Source organism: Primulina tabacum, chromosome 2 (genome assembly GCF_025594145.1).
Source record: "Primulina tabacum isolate GXHZ01 chromosome 2, ASM2559414v2, whole genome shotgun sequence".
In the NCBI taxonomy this organism is placed as follows: Eukaryota; Viridiplantae; Streptophyta; class Magnoliopsida; order Lamiales; family Gesneriaceae; genus Primulina; species Primulina tabacum.
The window spans coordinates 47,645,789-47,670,676 of NC_134551.1; the positions used below are offsets into that span (position 1 = coordinate 47,645,789).

The window sequence follows — 24,888 nt, forward strand, 5'->3', positions numbered from 1 at the left end:
TCTATGTGATTGTAAGAACCTCACATCGTATTATCGTAAATTGTATTTTGTTTACCGATAATTTATGACATTGTCATGTTATTAAGTGCATGAAGTATATACGTGACACATGTTACGGTTTTCAGCATAATTATATGATTATCAGTTTAAATGAAATGAAACCAATTTCATTAAAAAGCTAATACATAGTACTAGAACTTTCATGTTTTGAGTTTTGTCCAAATCCATTTGACAATAGGGGCAAAATTATCTCGAAGTGTATCAGATGCATTGAAGTTCCTGCACTGACACATTTTGGGAGAATTAGTATAACATTCGAGTTTGATATCCAATTGAGTTAGGTCAGTGGTAAATGAAAGTCAAGACATAGATCTACAACTTTTGTGTTGACCCCTTTTGATAATTTGAAACCTAGCATTCCGGACAAAACATGGCGCGCTAGGGCGCTATTTCTTGTGCTCCCCAGAGCGGCATTATCAAGGATGGCAGACAGAACCCGACTGTAAGGCCCGAGATTATGATTATTGTTAATCTGAAATGATTTAGTGATAATTGAGGGGATTAATCGGGACACGATTGGATTCAACATGAAAAGATGTATGTGCGAGGACAGAAGGTCTCGCGCATATGCGCGACGCTATGTGCGCATATGCGCGAGATGGGCAGGGGGCCTCGCGCATATGCACGGAGAGTGTGCGCGCATATGCGCGAGCCTGTGCAAGGAAAATTGTGAAGTCCAGAGAACCTCGCGCATATGTGCGGAGATGAGACGCGCATATGCGCGAGCTGCCGAGAAGCTTATCGCGGAGACCAGTAGGTCTCGCGCATATGCGCCGGTTGAGGTCGCACATATGCGCGAGACGTGAAATTTGAAGGGTGAGCCATGTTGCTTCACCATGCATGCTATATATATTTATATTGAGTCTTCAAGTCTCAGAAAGTGAAAAAGCGAAGAAAATCTGAGGAAAAGCTTTAAGATTTCTTCGAAGCGTATAATGTGATTTGCGAACGATCCGTCCGTCTGATTTTCAATCTGACTTCAGTACTGAGTTTCTGTCGACGCAGGCTTTAACATGGACGTAAGTTTTGTTACGTTTTGATATGATTTGAAATTATGATATTGCCAGAATCAGATATGATTGATATATGCTGTTATTGACATAGTAGACATCGTATAATCGAAACCGGATCGAAGAACAGATACCAGTATGTAATTGTTATGAATTTTCAGAGTTGATTTGATTGTGATTAGATCGATTTGATATCAGAATCGTGTTGTTATCGATTACGAGATGTTGGGATTGATATCTGATTGATACTGTATTGCTTGGTATATTGATTTATTCAGATTTGGATCAGATGAGTTGTTGATTGTATATACTGATATTGTATTTCCGGTATTTCGAGATTGTACAGTTATGCCGTTAAAACAGAATTTGATTGAGTTCTGATTATATCCAGTACTGATTTGATTGTGGAGTATATTGATATCATGTCTATTCGATATTGTCATTGCCAGATTGATATGGACATATTTGAATTTGAGACTTCGACTTCGTCAGACCGAGAAGAGAAAGGTATAGATTAATGTTGATTCGGGATTGCACAACTCGAGTTTGATTTGACTTGAGTTTCCCAAAATCACATACTATATCTTATTGCATTGATATTTGCAATTGATAAGTTTGATATGTCTAGGCTATGGATGTATAGTCTAGTATGTGTTGTGATGAGTCAGTGGCAGGACATGCCAAGGCGGATAGGCCTAGTCTTTGGCAGGATATGGCAAGACACCTGACGTTTGGTCATATTGATAGTGCATAGAGTGGAGCAACTTCTATAGCGAGATTCAATATGGACAGGACCAAAGTCCGTAATAAGAACGTACCGCCACCACGATCGGGAGAGTAGGTGGGAGATTGTTGCGTACTTATTCAGATCGGGATCCCTAGATTAGGAATGAGTCGAGTCAGAGTCTCAGAGTCACAGAGTGTGATTTACCGCTTGATATTGATTCATGTTTTCTGATTTTGATACATAGTTCAGAGTGTGATTTACAGTTTGATATTGATTCATGTTTCTGACTGCGATACATGTTATAGATATCTGCTTCATACTTTTATATCTGTTTATATGAGATGCATGTATACATGGTTTATACTGGGAATATAATTCTCACCGGAGTTATCCGGCTGTTGTCTTGTTTGTATGTGTGCATGACAACAGGTGGGACAGCACCATGGTCAAGATGAGGACGAGAGAGGACTAGTTTAGCGTGGAGATTCGGACCCAGAAGTAGATCTGTTTCATTACCTGACATGTAGTGAATGAACAGTAGTCGTTATGATTTACTTTTGTACAGGACTTGTACTTAGATCTGAATACTGATCTTGTAAATGAAATAAGATTTATTTCATATGTTTTCGCTTTTGTATTTTTAAAAAAAAAATTAGACCCTGTTTATTTAATTGTTTTTAATTATTCCCAAAGACGATTAAGAAATGAATTAGCGTCCGGGTCCCCACACCGACGCACTAGGGGGCCACTTCATTTCCGCCCTATTAGCATTGAATCACATTTTGGACAGAGCATGGCATGCTAGGACGCTACTTCAGCACAATAAAAATTGCTCCAGGCAGAGCTCTGTGCGCTAGGGCGCAATCCCTTCACCGCCCCAGTGCGCACACAAATATATAATGTTGATAAGAATGAGTTTTGCAGAACAAAATCTCGTTTCTTTCTCTGAATTCCAAAGAAAAGTTTTGAAATCAAATTCTATCGTCTGAATCTACCTCGAAACATTGTCGAAACTCGAAATAAATTATATATTCGGAATCATTGTGTCGAGAGCGTTTTTTTGAGGTAAGTTTCTTTTGGTTTCAGCACTTTTATTTCTTGAATAACTGAAATAGCATGTATTTTGAAGTTGATTTCAATTATGCGATAGAAATACCGACAAGAAACTAAATTTTAAAGTCGGAATTGAATTATGTTATTATTTCAATTTGATATGAATTTTCAAAGTTTCAAAGGATGTTTGTAACTTGAATTGTTGATTTTCAGTGAATTCATTGAGTCAAATAAAGATGTTGATTATGTAGATAACATTTATGTACTGAAATCTTAAAGCTACATTGATTCAAATACAAAGAATTAAGGCATGTTGTGACCGAATAATATACGACATGTATCTGTGTCATATGATATATGTTTGATTGATTTGACTGAGAATATGCGTATATATGCCTTACTTATTGAGTTGATATGGCATACATGACATTAATGATTGGATATCGATGTATAACATAAATATTTTGTTAACACACATCATTTTATTCATACATCGATATATGACATGCACGTTGAGCTATGATCATTGAATACCTTTATATCATTGGATTTGATTCTGGGTTTTGTGAGCACGATACTATGTTTGGCATTATGTGGCCCTTAAAAGTTAAAATATAGTCATTCGTGGCCCCGATGATTGATTGATTGAGATTTGATGGCGCTTTGTCGACGCTATCATACGATCATCCCTTATACTTGATTGAAGTCCATGTGTCAGCTCGAGCATTGATTTGATAGTGATTCGATTGGCTCTGATACATGCTCAGTGGATGGGCATTTGACCTGATATATGACATGCATGCATTGCATATCATATATCATCGTGTAGATATAGGTTGTATATATTATGGTTGTCCCATACGGAGCGTTTGCTTACCCCCAAGAGGGGCTGTTGTTGTCTTTGTGTGTCGACAATGACATGTACTCTGATAAGAACGAATCATATAGCTCTTTTAGGAATTTATTTTGTCGTATTCGTGTTTATCTGTCATTTTTATTCTTAGTTTTACGCTTAAATCGTCATATTTTTATTGTTTGTAGGTTTGATCAAAAGGTGTAAAAAGTTTAATTTTGGAGATAAGGTCAAAGAGTTCAATGCCAAGTAGGAAAGATTTCGGAGAACGAAGGAAATAATTGATGAAGAACTTTTCCTATCATCCAAGAATTTTTATGATAAGATCGAGTAAGTTTTGTGATATTAGAATAAATTTGGGTTAGAAATGTGATTTCTATAACATTTGAAGTTGCTAATAGAATTTATGGAAAAAGGAGAAAAACAGAAGAGGTCCTGGAACAAGGCGTGATCACGCCTTGTGTCTGCTTCAGTCCTGCCTTGACAAAACAGAAGAGGTCTTGAAATAAGGCATGATCACGTCTTATGTCTGATTCACTTCTGCCTTGTGACAACATAGAGCTCGAATTTAAGGCTTAAAATACCATGATTAAAAATCTTAATTGTGATATTTGATTTGTTGAATATTTTGAGAAAAAAGAAAGCTTTTAAAATTAAGATTTGATAGGGTTTTTATGCTTTTAAAAACTCAATCTTGCTTATGGGTAGAAGATCCTATCAAAGAAGGAGGATATTTTATTGGGAAAAAGATTATTCTCTATCCTCTCTCTCCCATATACACAAGAAAAAGAATACAATCTAGAGGAGAATTTTCATCATCAAGACATGAAGAACAAGGAGAAGAAGACTGCACTGGACGAGAAGATTCACGCACCATCGCTGAGATTTTTTATCTTTATTTTTATTTCATGAATTAAACATTAGATTGTTGTCTAATTTTGATTTATGGAGTAGTCGTCTTATGATTGAGACCTTGATAGGGCCAAACTTGTGATTTTTGTTTGCATATTGGATCGATTAGAGTTTTGATTTATTTTATGTTATTGATTGATATTTGCGTAGATCTCTTGCGTTTAATCTGGCCAATTAATTGCATGTTTGTTGTTTGATCTTGACTCGAAAGAGAATAGATTGAAAATAGCTTCATAAATATTGATCAACACATGGTTAAATCGACTAGAAATAGTATTCGGTTTCAATGAGCGATTTTAGGCAAAAAGTTGGAATTTCATAGTTTTTGAAATCTTTTTTATTTAATTAAATTCAATTATAAATAGTTGGACTGTTAAATAAAAATAGGATTATTAATTCTAGAAATAGATTAATAATTAAGATAGGAAATTTCATCGTGATTTTAAAATAATTATTATTAGATCAAATCCAATATGTGTCAATAATTGATGTTTGGTACCATTGTGTGTTCCCGATCATTTATTTAAATTTGAATTTCTCATAAACTTAATCTGTTATTAAATGAATTGTGTTATTTTCTTTAGAATAATTTAATTTATTTTAACTATTAACAAAAATCACTTCTTCTATTTAGCCTAGATTAAATTAAATAATTTATATCCTATTAATTCGACAATAGTCTCTGTTGGAACGACTTGGACTCTATCCAACGATATTATAACTTGACATAGTGCACTTGCTAGCTTTCCCAACCGAAATCGTCGGTCAAGTTTTTGGCGCCGTTGCCGGGGACAGTTTTTTTAATATTAGGATTGATTAATTGTTTGAGACTAGGTTTTTATTTCTGCAATTTTTATTTTTTTTGTTGATTTTCAAGTTTGATTCTTTCTTTCATATAGTGGTTTAATTGGACACTTGTTTTGACTTCAGGAGTTTAGCTCTTGTTATATGAGCCGTGCTCAAGATATTAAAAAACTCGTGCCACTTGATTTGGAGATTGAAAGCAATCTTCGACGTATACGTAGAGCTCAGAGGAAAAATTACCTGGCTCTTGAGTTTGAATCTAAAGAGAAATTTGATACAAATTGTAAGCAAAGTTTTGCAGAGAGTTCTAAAGATATGGCTGGAGAAGAGGATAACCGAACTCTGATGGAGCTTCATCGACCAATGGTTGGAGGTTGTGGGTCCAGCATTATTCGCCCAACGATTCAAGCAAATACATTTGAGCTTAAGCCATCAATCATCCAAATGATTCAACATCCAGTCAAATTGGGGGATTACCATCTGAGGATCCGAAGACACATCTGGAACAATTCTTGTCAATTCGCGATACCATCAAATTCAATGGTGTAAGCAATGATGCTATTCGATTGAGGCTATTTCCGTTTTCACTGGAAAGAGAGGCGATAGAGTGGCTCCGTGATTTACCAGCGGGTTCTATCGCCACATGGGATGGTTTGGTTGAGGTCTTTCTAAACAGGTATTTCCCACCAACTAAGATTATACAACTGCGAAATGATATCACATCTTTTAGGCAGAAGGATGGGGAATCACTGAATTCAGCTTGGGCGAGATTCAAAAAGATGTTAAGAATGTGTCCCAGACATGGGATCTCAATAGGCCAACAAGTTGAGACTTTCTACTACGGGGTTGATCCATCAGTTCAATCTATGCTTGATGCAGCTTCCAATGTAAGCCTATACAGAAAGACACCAGCAGCAGCACTGGAAATCATATCAAATATGGCTGAAAGTAATGTGGGTTGGTAAGACAGCGGAAGAGAGAAAAAAGTTGTATTTCTTGAGATGGATGCTCTAACATCGATCACAGCTAAACTTGATGGATTAACACATCACATGGCTCAGTTGCAAGCTAATCAAACATTGGCACTCAAACATGTGAATCAAGTCCAAGTAAGCACTGAGATAGCGTGGGGATCATCAAGTGGCACACAATTTATGCAAGCCACACCTCCATCTGTCTTTGAGGGGGACTCGGTAAATTATGTGGGGAACCAAGGGTCACATCAATACAATCCATTTAGTTTCTCATATAATCCAGGTTGGAGAAGTCATCCAAACTTTGGTTGGAAGCCAACGGAAAATCATATTGAACCACACTACTTCAATCCTCCCCAGCATCCTGCACAACAAAAGTCTACTCAACAACCAGTTAAACCTTCACAAAATACTGGACCTTCTATGCCACCGGGTTTCAAACAATCTGAGAGCAAGTCAAATCTTGAAGATATGCTTGCAAAGTACATAGCTGGAAATGAGATGAGATGGAAAAATCATGATGCTATGATGCAAGGGTGGAAACACAATTGGGGCAGTTGGCGAACCAGTTTGCTACACGAGCTCCAGGCTCATTACCTAGCGACACAGAAAAATATCCAAAGAGTGTCAATGCCATCACAGTGTATACGCAGTTGAAGAAAGAGAATATTGATGTTGATAGTTGAAGGAGCTGACAAAGAGAAAGTGTCATATAAGAAGATGGGCGAGAATGCAAGAGAGAAAGGTAAGTCTTTAAACTCTATAATAATGATATTGATATCAATTCTTTACCCTTTCCCCAAAGAGCAAAGCAGCTGCAACTGGATAATAAATTTTCAAAATTTATTGAGATCTTTAAGAAATTACATATAAACATCCCGTTTGCAGAAACTTTAGCTCAAATGCCCTCTTATGCAAAATTTTTGAAAGAGATTTTATCAAACAAGAGGAAACTGGTAGACTTTGAGACGGGTAAGCTTTCAGAGGAATGTTCTGCAATTTTACAAAATAAATTACCTCCGAAACTTAAGGATCCAGGTAGCTTCTCTATTCCTTGTACCATTAGAAGTTCATTCTTTAGGAAGGCCTTGTGTGATATTGGTGCAAGCATAAACTTAATGCCTTATTCATGCTTTGAGAAGCTAGGAATTGGTGAAGTTAAACCAACTACAATTTCCCTACAATTAGCTGATAGATCTATTAAATACCCTAGGGGAGTGGTAGAAGATGTTTTAGTGAAGGTTGACAAGTTTATTTTCTCAGTAGACTTTGTTGTGTTGGATATGGAAGAGGATCGTGAGATTCCTCTTATATTAGGTAGACCATTTTTAGCCACTGAAGAAGCTCTGATAGATGTGCAAAAAGGTGAGTTGGTGTTGAGATTTAATGATGAGAGTGTGGTGTTTAATGTTTTCCAATATATCAAACATCCCAATGATGTTTCGAATTGTTTTAGAATTGATGCTGCTGATGAGTTTGTTGAGTGTGATATGCAGGGATTAATTTGTGAGGACCTTTTGGAGATTTGTTTGACTCATTCATGTCCAAGAGAGTTGGAGAATGAAGATATTGAGAAATACATGCACTATTTGGAAGCATGCAAACCACTTTCGAGGACGATAAATTCTAGGATTGGAGAGCTTGGGCATGTCCCAAGAACACTGAAACCATCTATTGAAGAAACTCCAGTCTTTGAAATGAAACTTCTCCCTTCTCATTTAAAGTATTTATTTTTGCTTGACAATGACAAATTGCATTTAATTGTTTAATCTACTTTGACAGGGGGCGAGGAAGAAAAGCTGACACGAGTGTTGAGAGATAATATCAAGGCCATAGGTTGAAGCATATCGGACATAAAAGGGGTCAGTCCTTCGATGTGCATGCACAAGATTCTGATGGAGGCCGATTACAGAACATCAACTCAGCCCCAAAGACATATCAATCCCGCCATACAAGAAGTGGTCAAGAAAGAGGTGATTAAGCTTCTAGATGTAGGTATTATTTACCCGATTTCTGATAGTAAATGGGTAAGTCCTGTACAAGTTGTTCCGAATAAGGGTGGAATGACTGTTGTGAAAAATGATAATAATGAATTGATTCCTACTAGAACTGTTACGGGATGGCGTGTATGCATTGACTATAGAAAACTTAATGATGCCACCCGTAAAGATCATTTCCCCCTTCCCTTTATCGATCAAATGTTAGAAAGGTTAGCTGAACATCCTTTTTATTGTTTCTTGGATGGCTATTCGGGTTATATGTAGATTCCCATTGCTCCCGAAGATCAAGAGAAAACTACGTTTACATGTCTTTATGGGACCTTTGCATATAAACGAATGTCGTTCGGTCTTTGCAATGCACTAGCTACTTTCCAAAGCTGCATGATGGCAATTTTCCATGACATGATTTTGGATTTTATTGAGATATTCATTGATGATTTTTCAGTTTTTGGCTCTTCATTTGATGCTTGCTTGATCAATTTGTCCAAGGTTTTAGAACGATGTGAAGAGTCAAATTTAGTCTTGAATTGGGAAAAATGTCATTTTATGGTGAGAGAAGGAATTGTGTTGGGCCATAAAATTTCTGAACATGGGATTGAGATAGATAAGGCCAAAATTGAAGTCATTGAAAAACTTCCATCCCCAACCAATGTTAAATGAATTCGTAGTTTTTTAGGACATGCTGGATTCTATAGACATTTCATTAAGGACTTCTCTAGTATTGCCAAGCCACTGACTAATTTGCTAGTAAAAGATGTGCATTTCGATTTCTCTATTAACTGTGTGCAGGCATTCCAGACTCTAAAGCAAAAGTTGATCACTGCGCCAGTGATCGTATCACCTGACTGGGGATCACCTTTCGAGGTGATGTGCGGTGCAAGTGACACGGCTCTAGGAACAGTCTTAGGAAAAAAGAGAGACAAAAACATTCATATCATCCACTATGCTAGCTTGACACTATCAGCTGCCCAACAGAATTATGCCACTATAGAGAAAGAGTTAGTTGCTGTGGTGTTTGCCCTAGAAAAATTCAGATCATACTTGATAGGAAGCAAAGTTATTGTGTACACTGACCATTCGGCCCTGAAGTACTTAATGAATAAGAAGGATGCAAAGCCAAGGCTAATTCGCTGGATTCTTTTGCTGCAAGAATTTGACCTTGAAATTGTTGATAGGAAAGGGACAGAAAACCAAGTAGCAGACCATCTTTCGCGCTTGAAAAATCCAATTCAAAGCAGTGGCAATATTCGCGACAAATTTCCTGATGAATAGCTCTTTGAGGTCAAAAATTTACCATGGTATGCTGATTTTGTAAATTATCTTTCAAGTAAGTTCATACCTCCCCATTTTACTTATCATCAAAAGAAGAAATTTTTTTCGGACTTGAAATATTATTTATGGGAAGATCCTTACTTGTTTAGAATATGCGCAGATGATATAATTCGTAGATGTGTTCCCATGGAAGAGGTAAGTAAAATTTTATTTCATTGTCATACGGGTCCAACAGGAGGCCATTTTGGTGCCACTAGAACTGCATCAAAGGTCCTTCAATCTAGCTTCTATTGGCCTACCTTATTTAATGATGCTTATGAATATGTTACAAAATGTGATGAGTGTCAGCGTACTGGTAACATTTCTAGGCGACACGAGATGCCTCTTACTAATATTTTGGTTTGTGAGATTTTCGATGTGTGGGGAATAGATTTTATGGGTCCATTTCCAGTTTCGTTTGGGAACAAATATATTCTTGTAGATGTCGATTATGTGTCTAAATGGATGGAGGCAATGGCTTGCAAAAATAATGACTCTAAGGTTGTCATTAAATTTCTCAAGGAAAATATATTTTCACGTTTTGGCACACCTAGAGCCATAATTAGTGATGGGGATACTCACTTTTGTAACCGTCAATTTGATGGTCTTTTGGCCAAGTATAGGGTTAGACACAAGGTGGCGACACCTTATCACCCTCAAACTAGTGGCCAAGTCGAGATATCGAATAGAGAAATTAAACGCATTCTAGAGAAGAGTGTTGGTGCTTCAAGGAAAGAATGGTCTAAGAAGCTCGATGATGCACTTTGGGCTTATCGCACAACTTTTAAAACCCATATTGGAATGTCTCCATTTCGACTAATGTATGGAAAGTCGTGTCATCTACCAGTTGAACTTGAACATAAGGCATATTGGGCTACTAAATTTCTAAATTTTGATATCAAAGCCACAGGTGAAGAGCGGTTGCTACAATTGAATGAAATGGATGAGTTTAGACTAGACGCTTATGCAAATGCCAAGCTTTACAAGGAGAAAACTAAACGATGGCATGATCAGAACATTGTGAATCGAGAGTTTGAGGTGGGACAACATGTATTATTGTACAATTCTCGATTGAAGTTGATGCAAGGTAAGTTGTGTTCACGCTGGTCCGGACCTTATACCATCACTCAAGTTTTCCCCTACGGGACTGTGGAAATCACCAGCGAAGCAACTGGGAGTTTCAAGTAAACGGGCATAGACTTAAAATTTATCATGGTGGCGTTGTGATGGATGAACAAACCACCTTGGAGTTGCAAGATCCTAATTGATAAGGGAGGTACAGTCGGGCTATAGACTATAAATTTAGCGCTTGCTGGGAGGCAATCCATCGTTTTTATTTCATTTTTAATATTTAATTTTATATTTTTCATTTCCTTGGATTAATTTCTAGCGATTTACTGTGCGTGTAGGGAAAATATTGAAGTGCGTCAATAGGATTTGGGGAGATCTTTGCACTGATGGACAAATGAAGCATAATAATCGATATCGTCAGGGAAGTTCGCTATTCATGTCTTTATTTTTATTTTTTTACCTTCTCTTGGAATTACACTGAGGATAGTGCAGTTGTTAAAAGTGTGGGGGTGAGCTGTTTGTTTCACACTGTTTCGTATCACAACACTTAGCAACATTTTTTTCCTGAGATGTGATTACTCTTTTGAGGCACCACACTTGTGTTTACAAGATAAACCGATTAGTCTGCTAGATTTTTGATCACTCGAGAAATTGTTTCATGCCTAGAATTGAATGAGATGAGTTGTAGTTGTGATAAAGAGATTAAGACATGAACTAGTCTTGTTTTGACACTTCGAGACATCATTTATGCACAATGGTTAGGCTTACACAAATTGATTGTGAATTGGTGAGAGGAGAACTCATTCAAAAAAAAAAAAATTGAAACAACCTAGAACTTGTCTGATTAGCCCTCGAAGCGAAAATACGAAAGATTGTGACTTAGGGATGATTTAGAAGATCTTTGAACCGTTTGAGCATTTCGAGCCTACCTGATGCATCATTCTTATCTCTAGTGACCCTTTTTGAGCCTGGAAAAAAAATCGAATAATGTGTGCTAAGGGCACACAATTAGACCTTATTAGTAATTTCTTCAAACACCGCATTGACTACCCTATTTTATCCTATACACTATTGTCCTACCCGAACTTTGAGAGAAATAAACTCTTTGAGCTCTTTGAATTGTTCAAAAACTCAAATGTGTTGAAAAGATATATTTGAAGGAGTTGTTGAATTACCTGTGAATGAAAAGAAGTGGATTAATGGAAAAAAATGTATGGTGTACAGAATACCCAAAAGAAGTTAAAAAGTGGTGGAAAAAAAAATTTAAAGCAGGGGAACGAGAATAGAGAAATTTTGAAGATGATGAATTCAATAATTGGTAGAAACTAGAGCTGAGTGAGTGCGCTACATAAGAAATATGTTTATTTACTTTCTGTTTGATTTTCCTGCATTTTATTTTAGCCGTGAGCCGTGGCCTTACGTTATAAGCTTGAAAAGACCTATTGACTGAGTTATAATCGTTCAACATTTAGTAGAGAGGGGTATGAAAGTCGAGCATATGGGGCGTTACTACCAAAAAAAAAGATGAACAAATATGAGGGAACCTTGAACCTAATAAACATTTGAGGAGTGTAAGTTCTGACGTTCACACTACACACGTTTCATTTTGTTGATCTTTTCTGGGTAGTGTTTGAGTCTTGAATTGCAACGAAGATAAATCTTATGGTTTTCTAAGTATGATCTTTTGAAGGGGTGTGACGAAATTCGGTAGATTGTGAGGTTTTGATTGTGCACTTTGTGTTGTAAATCATTGATATTTTTCATCTCTATTTTTTCTAGTTTGTTCGAGGACGAACAAAAGCTAAGTGTTGAGGGGTTTGATAAGAACGAATCATATAGCTCTTTTAGGAATTTATTTGTCGTATTCGTACTTATCTGGCATTTTTATTCCGAGTTTTATGCTTAAATCGTCATACTTTTATTGTTTGTAGGTTTGATCAAAATGTGTAAAAAGTTAAATTTTGGAGATAAGGTCAAAGAGCTTAATGCCAAGTAGGAAAGATTTCCGAGAATGAAGGAAATAATTGATGAAGAACTTTTCCTATCATCCAAGATTTTTTTTAAAATCAAGTAAGTTTTGTGATATTAGAATAAATTTGGGTTAGAAATGTGATTTCTATAACATTTGAAGTTGCTAATAGAAGTTATGAAAAAAGGAGAAAAACAGAAGAGGTCCCTGGAACAAGGCGTGATCACGCCTTGTGTCTGCTTCAGTCCTGCCTTGACAAAATAGAAGAGGTCTTGAAATAAGGCATGATCACGTCTTATGTCTGATTCACTTCTGCCTTGTGACAACATAGAGCTCGAATTTAAGGCTTAAAATATCATGATTAAAAATCTTAATTGTGGTATTGATTTGTTGAATATTTTGAGAAAAAAGAAAGCTTTTAAAATTAAGATAAATGAAAGATTTGATAGGGTTTTTATGCTTTTAAAAACTCTATCTTCCTTATGGATAGAGGATCCTATCAAAGAAGGAAGAGATTTTATTGGGAAAAAGATTATTCTCTATCCTCTCTCCCATATACACAAGAAAAGAGCTACAATCTAGAGGAGAATTTCCATCATCAAGACGTGAAAGAACAAGGAGAAGAAGGCGCAGTGGACGAGAAGATTCACGCACCATCGCTGAGATTTTTTATCTTTATTTTTATTTCATGAATTAAACATTATATTGTTGTCTAATTTTGATTTATGGAGTAGTCGTCTTATGATTGAGACCACGATAGGGCCAAACTTGTGATTGTTGTTTGCATATTGGATCGATCAGAGTTTTGATTTATTTTATGTTATTGATTGATATTTGCGTAGATCTCTTGCGTTTAATCTGGCCAATTAATTGCATGTTTGTTGTTTGATATTGACTCGAAATAGAATAGATTGAAAATAGCGTCATAAATATTGATCAACACATGGTTAAACCGACTAGAAATAGTATTCGGTTTCAATGAGCGATTTTAGGCAAAAAGTTGGAATTTCATAGTTTTTGAATGCGTTTTTATTTAATTAAATTCAATTATAAATAGTTGGACTGTTAAATAAAAATAGGATTATTAATTCTAGAAATAGATTAATAATTAAGATAGGAAATTTCATCGTGATTTTAAAATAATTATTATTAGATCAAATCCAATATGTGTCAATAATTGATGTTTGGTACCATTGTGTGTTCCCGATCATTTATTTAAATTTGAATTTCTCATAAACTTAATCTGTTATTAAATGAATTGTGTTATTTTTTTTAGAATAATTTAATTTATTTTAACTATTAACAAAAATCACTTCTTCTATTTAGCCTAGATTAAATTAAATAATTTATATCCTATTAATTCGACAATAGTTTCTGTTGGAACGACTTGGACTCTATCCAACGATATTATAACTTGACATATTGCACTTGCTAGCTTTCCCAACCAAAATCGTCGGTCATACTCCAGGTTATCAGGAGACCGGAGAGGGTATTTCTGGAGGGAGTCACATCTGAATTGAGATTGATTGGTTTATCCCAGTGTATATATGTATCTATATACCGGGGCATGTCCCGAATATATGAATTGATTGTAGGTAGTTGATTTTGATTATGTGTGAGCTTATTTTCTGATGTGATATGTTTAGACGAGATTTTATTATATACTATTTTTAGTTTCATAATTATGTTTTTTCACATTTTTGAGCTCATTGTAAAGAAAATCTTTACCCGTTTTCTGCTGTCATTAATTAACCCTAATCAAACTGCATTGTAATAATGATTAAGTGTTAAGGGCCTCATAGTGATGGTAGGTATTCTTTTATTTTTCTTGGGATTGAGAAATCTCGGGATAGAAATGGGTGAACAAATGCTACGAGAAAATAGTCGATGCATGAGTTTGATTTTTTTTTCTTAAAACGATATTGTCCCGCCCTGTGCTCACGGTTGTTGGCAATTTGTTTCCTAAGATACAAAGACTATGCGGCTTCAAAATAGTAGCACTACAAATTTTAAAGCCACACAAATTTGAAATTTTTAGCACGCTATCAAGATGATATGCAAACTTTCTAATATCAAATTATAAGCGTTAAACTTAAAAATCCATTTACAAGAGTTTAAATATTGCAAAACTTATATTTAACTGCAAATGCTTAAAAATAACTAAAAAATCGAAAACAACTCTCGAATTTAATTGCAAAGTTCGAATTTAAGCGTATACGTTTAGAAAATCTAAATTCAAGATTTTATATATTGAAAATTTGAACTTTAAGTGCTAATGGTTAAAAATGCACATATAAAACTAAATTTAGAGATAAATGAGAAGAAACTAAATTGGTTTATTGAATCTATTCTATCTTATTAAGGATGAGAACATGATAGTAACCACATAGGAGACACCAATTTTTTCTTCCAATTTTACCTTATATGATACTAATATTACACTTTTGTTTTTTGTTTTTAAAAAATTTCAACACATTTTTTTTTTAATTTCAAAAATTCAAATATCAATTTAGTTCCTCCATAATTTGTTAAATTTCACTTTAATTTATCGATAATAATAAAAAAACTATACACACACTCATTGTATGTGCAAAATAACTAGTACAAATAAATGAAGTCATATTCATAAAAGATGAAAAGTCTTGAATGAAAAGATGCATCATTTTATTCATTGCCAATAGACTTGGTTGAAAAGTCGCGCCTCTTGAATCACTGGCCTTTCCGCTGAGTTTCTAAAAATCACATGCATGTGATTTTAATTTTTTTATTAATATATATATATAACCTTTTATGTTTATCCTTAAGACCTTAACCAAGAGTTATGATAAAAAAAAAAAGAGGTATTTAAAATTAAGAATAATAATTAATATAAAGTTCATAGAACTTTTACAAAACATAAAAAGATTTATCGATATACCAAAAAAATTAAACAACAGAGGATTTTAACAAGGTCCACTTTAGAAACATAAATTCATAAAAAAATCACCCTTAAACGCTTTAAACGCACATCTCTCGACTAAACAGACTGAAGGACTACAACATGAATTTATTATTTCTTGGTTAAACTCGAACCTTTTATTTAACATTTCCTGGTTCATTTTTTACTTTATGTTTTAATCAAAAGCCTTTATATTAAATCAAAATTCCAAAACTCGAATAAATCTTTTATCATCTCATTAAAATTTCAAGTTACAAATAAATGTAAATAATGCCAGAGTAAGGAAATAATTTAGCACAAATAATTTAGCATGTCATTCATGCTAATCTATAAAATATATATATACAATTCTTTTTATCCAATCTTTACTCGATAAAATTTGAACTCAAATAATTTATCATTCAACCTAATTGGCAATCGAGAAATAATTTTGTTCGCTACGTCATTTAAAATCGATAAAATAATTTGAATGAACTACATAATTATTTTACCAATTTTAAATGAATACAAAACTCATTTTTTCTAACGCTATGTTCACCTATAATTGCAGAAATGAATACGATGTACCCACCTAAAATGATTAAATTTGAAAGAAAAAATAAATTTGTTAGTCAACCTTCAGCATTGGAATTTGACTCATGACTCAACGGTACAATAAGTTGTTTTTCAAATTAAACTTAAAAAATGGAAGAAACATTCCACCACTAACAGATAATTGCGCTTTTACAAAGCCAAATCTAAATATGTGTATATAATCATATAGCTGTCTGTAATCTTTATTGGCAAAATTTATGATTAGGGTCTTTTGTCTTTGCCGATTTATGAAAGAAAAAAGGCAAGAAACATATTACAATTGTCGGCACGACATTTCACTCTGACAAGGTTTGTTGCTGGCTTCATCATCTCAACAACATAAATCTTTTTATTGTTTTTTGTGGTTTATGGTGTGTCCCTGAAGCCATTGGTTCTGAACTTGAGGGTTTGTGCTTCTTAACTTGCGTTAATTACTGTATGTCTTTTGTGTGCGTATGTATTTATGAGGGTTGTGTTTATGCCACCACCGTTTGCCATTCCATGATTAAAAAAGTGGTTTTTTTTAAGTTCTTTGATGTTCGGTAATTGGCTTTGTACTTCAGACTCTCGGGGTGTTTCTGCCGAAGGTTCTACTCAAGAAACAAGAAAGCGAAGGGATTAAAGAAGAAATCTTGAACAGTGGGGTGACTCTTAACTGGAGATGGCTTGTTTTGGCGCGGAGATTCATTCATGGGTTCTTCTATTTTCGGTTGTTTTTTCTGCGTTGCAATTTGCATTGGGAGTCACCGACCCTCGTGATAGTAAGCTATTGGTTCAAATTTTCTGTACTCACTGGTTTCACCATGTGTAAAGTGAATCTTTCTTCTGAATTTGAATGTTTTTTGTTTGCACTCTTTTTTTTTAAAAAAAAACACCAATAATTCGATGGCTAATTAATTCAACACCGAGTGCTTATGGAATTTTTCCTCGTATATTTGGAATTATGTTTCGGTTGTGCTGTAAATAGCATATATTCTTACATTATTTGTTTTGTCTTGGAATGCTTCATGTCAGTTTATGCAATAAATAGTTTGTATACTTCTCTCGGATCCCCACAACTTCCCGGATGGATCTTTGCTGGAGGAGATCCATGTGGACAACCAATCTGGCAAGGCGTGGAGTGTGTGAATGCGAATATATCTTCAATGTAAGTTGTGTCCGTATTTTTTATCACGATGTGTGATAATTTAACTTTTGTATGAATAAAATTTATTTTCTTTGATTGGTAGAAACCTACCTGGTGCGCGAATTTAGGCGGAGAATTGGGCAATGATTTGGGATTGTTTGCTTCAATTATGGTGATGTGAGTTAATTTCTAATGGCTTTGCTTGTTTTTTGCCTTATTCTTTGATAATGCTATTTGCATGGAGTTTCTTTATAGACTGAATGACTGATGAGTCTTCACACACGGTTTTCTTGGTTAATTTATATTGCTTTTACATCATTCAATCAATATGAACGGAGATAAAAGATATTGATATTCCTATAAAGCAGAGATTTAAGCAATAATCACATTGGGGGCAGTATACCACCGAACTTGCCGATCACTCTTAAAAGTTTGTATGTTTCTGATCTCGAACTGCTTATTGTATTATGTCGCAACTCCTTCTGTAAATAATGGCTGATAATACCCTCGCCCCAACATAAAACACCACGAACTCTAGTTTTCTTTCAGATAATCAGATTACAGGACATGTTCCAGATACTTTATCAATCTTGGGGCAGTTGACAGATTTGTAAGTTCTATTCTCTCTCTAGTCCGGCTTTTTCACTTCTTTTCTTTTCAATGGCTCTGTATCTATTTCTAGTTTAACTTAAAGCCCCATAATTTTCCAGGTCTCTGAACAACAATCAATTAACTGGATCGATTCCTGATGCCTTTGAACAACTCAAGGAGTTGATTAACATGTAAGAATTTATGTAATTGGAGCGGAAGCTCATATTATACATACTTAGTCGATATTTGTTTGATTTAAATCATGTTGACCATGCAGGGATTTGTCAGGGAATAGTTTCGTTGGCCAGCTGCCCTCTTCAATGGGGAATTTGTCATCTCTGACTACCTTGTAAGTATGTAGTCTCTCGAGCGTAAATGTGGTCATGATATTGTCTTTTCCTATGCTAACATTGACCGAACTGTATTGGATAACAAGAGTTCTCTTCATGCCATAATTTCTTGTGGAGTGTGAATCAATTACGAGGAAAAATATAAATATCTGACCGTGGATACTTATTTCGACCATATCAACCTGAGTATCCGTGACCCATGTTATGAACCACTCAAATGCTTTGTCTAGCCTGCTTGTTCATATTTGGTGAATTTCAATGAGAGGGGCAGGTTGTACTTGTAAAATGAAAGTTCAGTTAGTAGAATTTTAAATGAAAGTTTGCTACTAACATGGAACAGTCCATTATAGAAACCTTCTTTGTCTCGAATAAAATGACTTTATCCTAGTAAAATCTTCACATACTTACTCATTTGCATTCTTTTGGCATTGTAAAATTAACATTTTCTTTTTTCACTGTCTTCTTGTTTTTTATAGGCATTTGCAGAATAATCAGCTCTCTGGAATGCTGGATGTTCTTCAAGATCTTCCTCTCATAGATTTGTACTGCAGTTCTTCACCATGTGATAGTTTATTATTTTAATAATTCACTTTTCTTTGCTGGAGTAACAACATTTAACTGTTTTTTCCCTTTTTGCACACTCCAGAAACATAGAGAATAACCTTTTCTCTGGACCTATACCACCAAAACTGATTACTATTCCGAATTTCAGGTGAAAATTTGAGTTGATTTCTCTGTCATTTGGCCTTTTTTGCAGTCGAGCTCGAATATTAACCTTATGATTTAATAAGATCTCCTTTTTATGGTGCAGAAGCACCGGTAATCCCTTTAACACTACGATAATACCTTCCCCACCATCTCCATCTCCTTTATTATCCCCTTTGGAGGCACCCTCTCCGTGGTCAGCTCCTTCAGTTATTGTAAATGGGCCATCAGCATCTCGATTACCAGAATCTGGTAGGAAAATGAAGCGCAACACTGCTAGCAAGATCACATGCATACCTATTGTTGGGTTGTTTGTAGTTCTGGTACTTGCTTTGGGCGTATGTTTCTTCTTGTTCAGATGCTGTAGAAGGAAATTTACTGGGAAGATAGTCAAGAATCAAGAGATGGTGAAACATAGTGATATGACCCAGACTCATAAACATGACCAATCTTCGCAAAAGCCTTTGTATAAAGTCGAGAAAGGTAATTAACCTTCCCCATACTCTCTCTTTTGTACTGTCACTTTTTTCCCCATTTTCCCTTCAATCAAATAAATTTTATAGTTTAAAGCAGTGCCAAAGGACACCTTTTGGCGGAAGGATCACAGTGTAGGTATGACAGGATTGGATAGTTCTCAGCTGTCAACCAGGCCCCCTCCATTTCCACTTGTGCCTGCCGAAAAGATTCCCGCTGATCCAATTTTCACCGCTTTGAGCCCGAGGAAAAATGCTTCTAAAAGTCTAGGCTCTGTTAATTTTTTCACAGTTGCATCTCTTCAACAATATACAAACAGCTTTTCTGAAGAAAATCTTATCGGCAAAGGCATGCTAGGCACAGTTTATAGAGCTCAATTTCCTGTTGGGAAGGTACGCATCTTATGATGTATCTTGGACTTTTTGCTATCCACTGATTGCACTACATGCGAATGAAACTCTTGTTTTTTCTTGATTGTGTTTGTTTCTTTTCTTTGGTTCGATGAGGTGCAATATGTTGTTATTTTAAGTGACCTGTTGAATTTGCAAAAGTCTATTTTCTACAAAACATGGCGATCCGCTGATGAAAGTACATTGTCTCTCGTTTGATTGTTGCAAGGATATGTTATTCTAGATTTTTTTTCCACCCTTCGGTCTAGAGACAACTGGGTCAGTTCTGTTACAGTACTTGTAGCTGCCCATCCTAGACTAGATTTTTTTATGTCATGTGACAAGGATATGTTATTCCAGATTTTTTTTCCACCCTTCGGTCTAGCAGACAACTGGGTCAGTTCTGTAACAGTACGTGTTAGCTGCCCATGCTAGACTATATTTTTTTATGTCATGTGACACAAAGTCCTTCATGACTCTGTTTCCCTTCATCTTCAATGGATTCCAAGGGAAAAGCATCCTGTATTATTTGTGTCCATGATGCCTTCTCATGAGGTTGTCAACGCATCTCTAGGTGCTGGCAGTCAAGAAACTGGAGCAGTCGGCGTCAGGGCATCTGAGTGACAACGAATTCCTTGAGCTCGTGACAAGTATCTCAAAACTTCAACATCCAAATATAGTTAAACTTGTTGGTTACTGCCTGGAGCATGGACAACGCTTATTTGTTCACGATTACTGCCATCATGGGACACTTAATGAGGCATTACACCTGGATGACGAAATGAAGAGAAAGCTTTCGTGGAATACCCGTATGCTTCTGGCGCTTGAAGCTGCAAAGGCTCTAGAGTAAGTTCATTTTAACCAAAACTGAATATGGTTTTGAGAAGAAAACTAGGTTACATGATTTCTCTAAAGAGATAAATTTCCTGGTACACCTGTTCTTGAAGTACCCACTTCAGTCCTGCTTGCTTTAATTTCTTTGTTCTTGCGCTGTTTCTCGAAACAAATTTTCTGCCATTTTTCACCCATTATTATATGGAGACTTAGTTGTGCTGTTTTATTGATGAAGATATTTGCATGAGGTGTGTCAGCCACCTGTTGTGCACCGGAATTTCAAGTCCACTAATGTGTTACTAACTGATGATCTCTCTGTACGAGTTTCTGACTGTGGCTTGGCTCCTTTGTTATCATCTGATCACATGACTCAGGTAATATCTTGCAGGTATTTTCATACTGTTTAAAATGTTAACCGAAATCAGATGTTAGAATGGCACGCTCATTATTCATTTCAGATGTCAACTTCATCTACTTGAATTTTAATCGATGCTAGTGTTTTTTGATCAGTTGCAAGGTTACGGTTATGGTGCTCCTGAACTCGAGACAGGAAGCTATTCTCAGCAGAGTGATGTTTACTGTTTTGGAGTTGTGATGTTAGAACTTCTTACGGGTCGAAAATCTTATGACAGGTTATCAAATCTTATACCGATAGCTAGAAACTAGATATTCTGATTATTGCTACGTTAAATTCTACCTTCGACGAGGATAGGCTTATAAATCAACTTCTACCCAAAACAGGTTCCATCCTCGAGGATCGCAATATTTGGCTAGATGGTCATTGCCTCACCTTTATGATATAGATGCATTGTCAAGAATAGTCGAGCCTTCTCTAAAGGGTGCTTATCCATCTAAATCTCTCTCTCGACTTGCTGATATAATCACGTTATGTATTCAGGTACATCTCCCATTTCGTTTTTTTATATTCCATGGATTTTTTTGAGTGGTATTACTTTATAATGGGGACTCGAGAAAGAAAATTATTGGTCCAAATATACTTTTTGTCTTGTGTCATTGAATTCATTATTAGGACCTGATGTCTAAACTAAGCAGCCTTTTAAAATCGTAGATAGATGCCAGGATCCTGATCCAAATGACCTAGCAAACTCGGGATTGTATTGTTTGACGTTCGATTATGGTGATGATAGTGTATTTACTTGTTTTCTTTCTTTTACACAGCCTGAGCCAGAATTCAGGCCACCGATGTCTGAGATCGTTCAAAAGCTATCACATTTGATATCGAGTGATCGCTGAGCAGCGCTCACGTGTCGAGATGGCAAGAATCTGGGATCTCAATTGTCACTTACATTCTTTGTGTTGTTTTTTCATGTAAATCGTCCTTTTCCTGTTGCTTTTCTGGGTGCATGCATGTAAACCGTCTATGTTTCGCTTCAAATGGTGGTGATTATGTATCATTTGCATGACAAATCCTTTGTTTTCTTTTTGGTGCGAGAGAAATCAGACACTGTATTTTCCCATCTCATCTGTCTTCAGTAATTATTACATTATTATCATGTATCGAACTTCTTTTTTTTTCATTATTATCATTTATTGAACTTTTTTTCATCTATATCATGTGTAGAAAAACAATTGCATTGCTGCTGGGCTGGTGAAGAGAATTTATATAGCAGGAAAAAATAGAATCTCGACACTGCAGCCAGTTAGCCAAATGACTAGCGGTACACTGCGGGTCCATTACTGATATCTTGTCGAATCTGGCTTGCGGATTCTGCCCTGTGGCTGGTGTCCCCTTGTGTCGTAAGATAAAACGGTGTCTCGTCTCATTTTTGCCTTTTATTTACCGTACTTGAGAATTTTTTTACAAAATTTTAATCTCTGAATAAATTTACGACAAATAAATGTGAGGTGTACAACTATATTACCACACAAAAAATTAAATACAAAATTTCATTTATCGAAATTTCATAATAAATTCAATTTAAAATCTCGTAACATAATAATAAAATTTTATGATATTATTATTGTAAATATCGACATATGATACATTTGTTGTACTTGTATCATTATTATTTGTGAGTTTGGTTCGAAGCATTCTTTGCGATCATTGAATTCCACGTGGTGGTCGTTGCATAATGCACTTCAAAATGTATGTTTGGACAAAGTATCCTGCGTCCAATTAAATTTAACTTGTATGTTGGTAAAGCTTTCACTCTTTTTTTTTGTTCGGATGAAAAAATTTGATCCAATCATCATTTATAAATAAATAATCATGATTTATCACTCAGTATATATATCCAGAGGCGGATCTAGGTTTTCTACTTTGTGGGGGTAGCTTATAAAATACGGACAAAAACAAAAATTATATTGGTTATATTCAACTAAACATAAACAATACGTTTTTAACAAGAAAATTTCTAACTAAAAAGAATTCGACGTTTCTTAAAATTTTCAAAGTCTTCAATAATAGTATCTATACAAATATTTTTAGCAGTTTCTCTTTCAATAAATATCATCAATACATTTGAGAGAAAATCAACCTTCATTTTGCTTCAAAGTCTAGTTTTGACGATATTCATAGCTGAGAATTATCGTTCTGTAGTAGCGGTAGAAACTGGAACTGGAAGAATCAGCACAAGCATGATCACTCTACAAACAAGGTCATATGTAGCAGTTTTTTTAGTCTTCACCAACCATTGACACAACTCGAAAATGGGTGAAAGACTTTTGTAGTATGACCCTTTGACTACATTATGCTCATAGTGCTTCAAGTGCATCTCTAACCGTTCTTTTTCTTCACTAGTAAAATCTTGTGGATAAAATTTTTCAACCAATTTGCATAAATCCTGATATTTCAACGAATCACTTGCATTTTGAGAAATTAAAGCAGAACTAAGCATGAGTAACTTCATCGCATCTTCACTAAAACGCACATTAATTTCTTGTATTTGTGAATCTATCGTGGCATAAAAAAGTTTACCCTATAATGATGCTCAATGGTGAAATTGCCTTGATGAAGACGGGTTCGACCTCGCCTATCAACGTACTGAGCACTAAAATCAGGAACACCAATATCACGAGCCACGCAAAAAGCCTTCACTTTTTCAAGCAAATCATCATCCCATTTGTCATCCCTTAGCTCTTGAATTATTTTTTTTGTAGATGAAACTAGCTCTATTGCATTCAAAATATCTTGACACTTGCTTTGTAATGTCTGAAAAAGCACATATGTGATCTCCATAATCCCGTTCATTAGATTCAACATGAATACAAAATCAAATGAATTCATTTCATCATAAATAGACGTTGCATATGCTCTTTGGGAAGGAAGTCCATCCTCCATAACTTTGAGCAATACAGTACATGCTGCACTAAACATCTTGATCAAGCTCGATAATGATTAAAATGAGAACTCCAATGCGTATTAGCTGCTCATTGTAAATTACCTATCTGATTAAGTCCACGCCCTGTCTCGAGTTCATTGATAGAAATCAAATAAGCAATGTCATCTGCGTGAACTTCCTTCAATTCATCATTACGCTTGCACGAAGCACCAACCATATTAACTATGAAAGTTAATTTACCAAAAAATTTGATGAATAAGAGTTACATTTTTTTGCTGCCGCAACAAGAGCCAACTGCAATCGATGGGCAAAGCAATGAACATAATAAGCACTCTTACAATCTTTCAGAATCAAAGCTTGCGGTCCATTGAACTCACCTCTCATATTGCTAGCACCATCGTAACCTTGACCTCTAATATTTTGGACATCCAAATTGTAATGAATCAAATAAGAATATATTGCATTCTTTAATTTCAAATGTGTCGTATCTAACACATGAACAAGCCCAAAAAAACGTTCTTGTATGCATCCATTTTTGTCCACGAACCTCAACACTATAGACATTTGTTCTCTTTTTGACTTATCATGGGCTTCATCGATGACTATGCAATACTTGCTAGCTTCAATTTCTCCACGAATTACATTTTTCACTCTCACTGAGAACATGTGAAGTATTTGCTTTTGAATATCATGGCATATATACTTGGCATTTTTGGAGTCTTTTGTATTGCATCTGAAAGCTCATTGTTATACAAGGCCATCACATCAAGAAATTCAAGAAAGTTTCCACGATTAGATGAATTAGAGCTCTCATCATGACCTCTAAAAGGAACGCCCTGAAGGGCAAGCAACCGAGCTACAT

The 24,888-nt window shown here is 35.4% G+C and overlaps 3 protein-coding genes across 3 annotated transcripts; 2 read left to right on the forward strand and 1 right to left on the reverse strand.

The window, feature by feature from the left end:
• The first annotated feature begins 7,113 nt into the window (after nucleotides 1–7,113).
• LOC142537792 (uncharacterized) lies at nucleotides 7,114–8,162 on the forward strand. The gene is made up of 2 exons (XM_075643286.1): nucleotides 7,114–7,138; nucleotides 7,282–8,162. The coding sequence occupies exons 1-2, from the start codon at nucleotides 7,114–7,116 to the stop codon at nucleotides 8,160–8,162; spliced, it is 906 nt and encodes a 301-aa protein (XP_075499401.1).
• An 8,639-nt stretch (nucleotides 8,163–16,801) lies between these two features.
• On the forward strand, nucleotides 16,802–22,169 carry LOC142533403 (protein STRUBBELIG-RECEPTOR FAMILY 3-like). Its single transcript, XM_075640157.1, has 16 exons — nucleotides 16,802–17,016; nucleotides 17,270–17,402; nucleotides 17,485–17,558; nucleotides 17,750–17,815; nucleotides 17,920–17,991; nucleotides 18,092–18,163; nucleotides 18,250–18,321; nucleotides 18,799–18,864; nucleotides 18,969–19,034; nucleotides 19,134–19,510; nucleotides 19,601–19,893; nucleotides 20,465–20,736; nucleotides 20,960–21,098; nucleotides 21,235–21,356; nucleotides 21,466–21,622; nucleotides 21,904–22,169. Exons 2-16 carry the CDS (start codon nucleotides 17,322–17,324, stop codon nucleotides 21,976–21,978), a joined length of 2,004 nt encoding a protein of 667 aa, XP_075496272.1. The 5' UTR covers nucleotides 16,802–17,016; nucleotides 17,270–17,321; the 3' UTR covers nucleotides 21,979–22,169.
• A 1,101-nt stretch (nucleotides 22,170–23,270) lies between these two features.
• LOC142537793 (uncharacterized) lies at nucleotides 23,271–24,692 on the reverse strand. The gene is made up of 4 exons (XM_075643288.1): nucleotides 24,293–24,692; nucleotides 24,129–24,248; nucleotides 23,692–23,823; nucleotides 23,271–23,638 (listed from the first exon to the last, which is right to left on the reverse strand). The coding sequence occupies exons 1-4, from the start codon at nucleotides 24,690–24,692 to the stop codon at nucleotides 23,271–23,273; spliced, it is 1,020 nt and encodes a 339-aa protein (XP_075499403.1).
• Between the last annotated feature and the right edge of the window lie 196 nt (nucleotides 24,693–24,888).

What these genes read in the sequence shown, in the direction of transcription:
- LOC142537792 (XM_075643286.1), top strand. Translation starts at nt 7,114, where the DNA reads ATGGGCGAGAATGCAAGAGAGAAAG. An exon ending in CGAGAATGCAAGAGAGAAAG is followed by an intron (nt 7,139 to 7,281) that starts GTAAGTCTTTAA and finishes TCCCGTTTGCAG; the next exon opens with AAACTTTAGCTCAAATGCCC.
- LOC142533403 (XM_075640157.1), top strand. Translation starts at nt 17,322, where the DNA reads ATGGATCTTTGCTGGAGGAGATCCATGTGGACAACCAATCTGGCAAGG. An exon ending in GATCTTCCTCTCATAGATTT is followed by an intron (nt 18,865 to 18,968) that starts GTACTGCAGTTC and finishes TGCACACTCCAG; the next exon opens with AAACATAGAGAATAACCTTT. An exon ending in GGTCGAAAATCTTATGACAG is followed by an intron (nt 21,357 to 21,465) that starts GTTATCAAATCT and finishes TACCCAAAACAG; the next exon opens with GTTCCATCCTCGAGGATCGC.
- LOC142537793 (XM_075643288.1), bottom strand. Translation starts at nt 24,692, where the DNA reads ATGTTCTCAGTGAGAGTGAAAAATGTAATTCGTGGAGAAATTGAAGCT. An exon ending in GCGTGGACTTAATCAGATAG is followed by an intron (nt 23,824 to 24,128) that starts GTAATTTACAAT and finishes AAATAATTCAAG; the next exon opens with AGCTAAGGGATGACAAATGG. An exon ending in TCGAACCCGTCTTCATCAAG is followed by an intron (nt 23,639 to 23,691) that starts GCAATTTCACCA and finishes ATGCCACGATAG; the next exon opens with ATTCACAAATACAAGAAATT.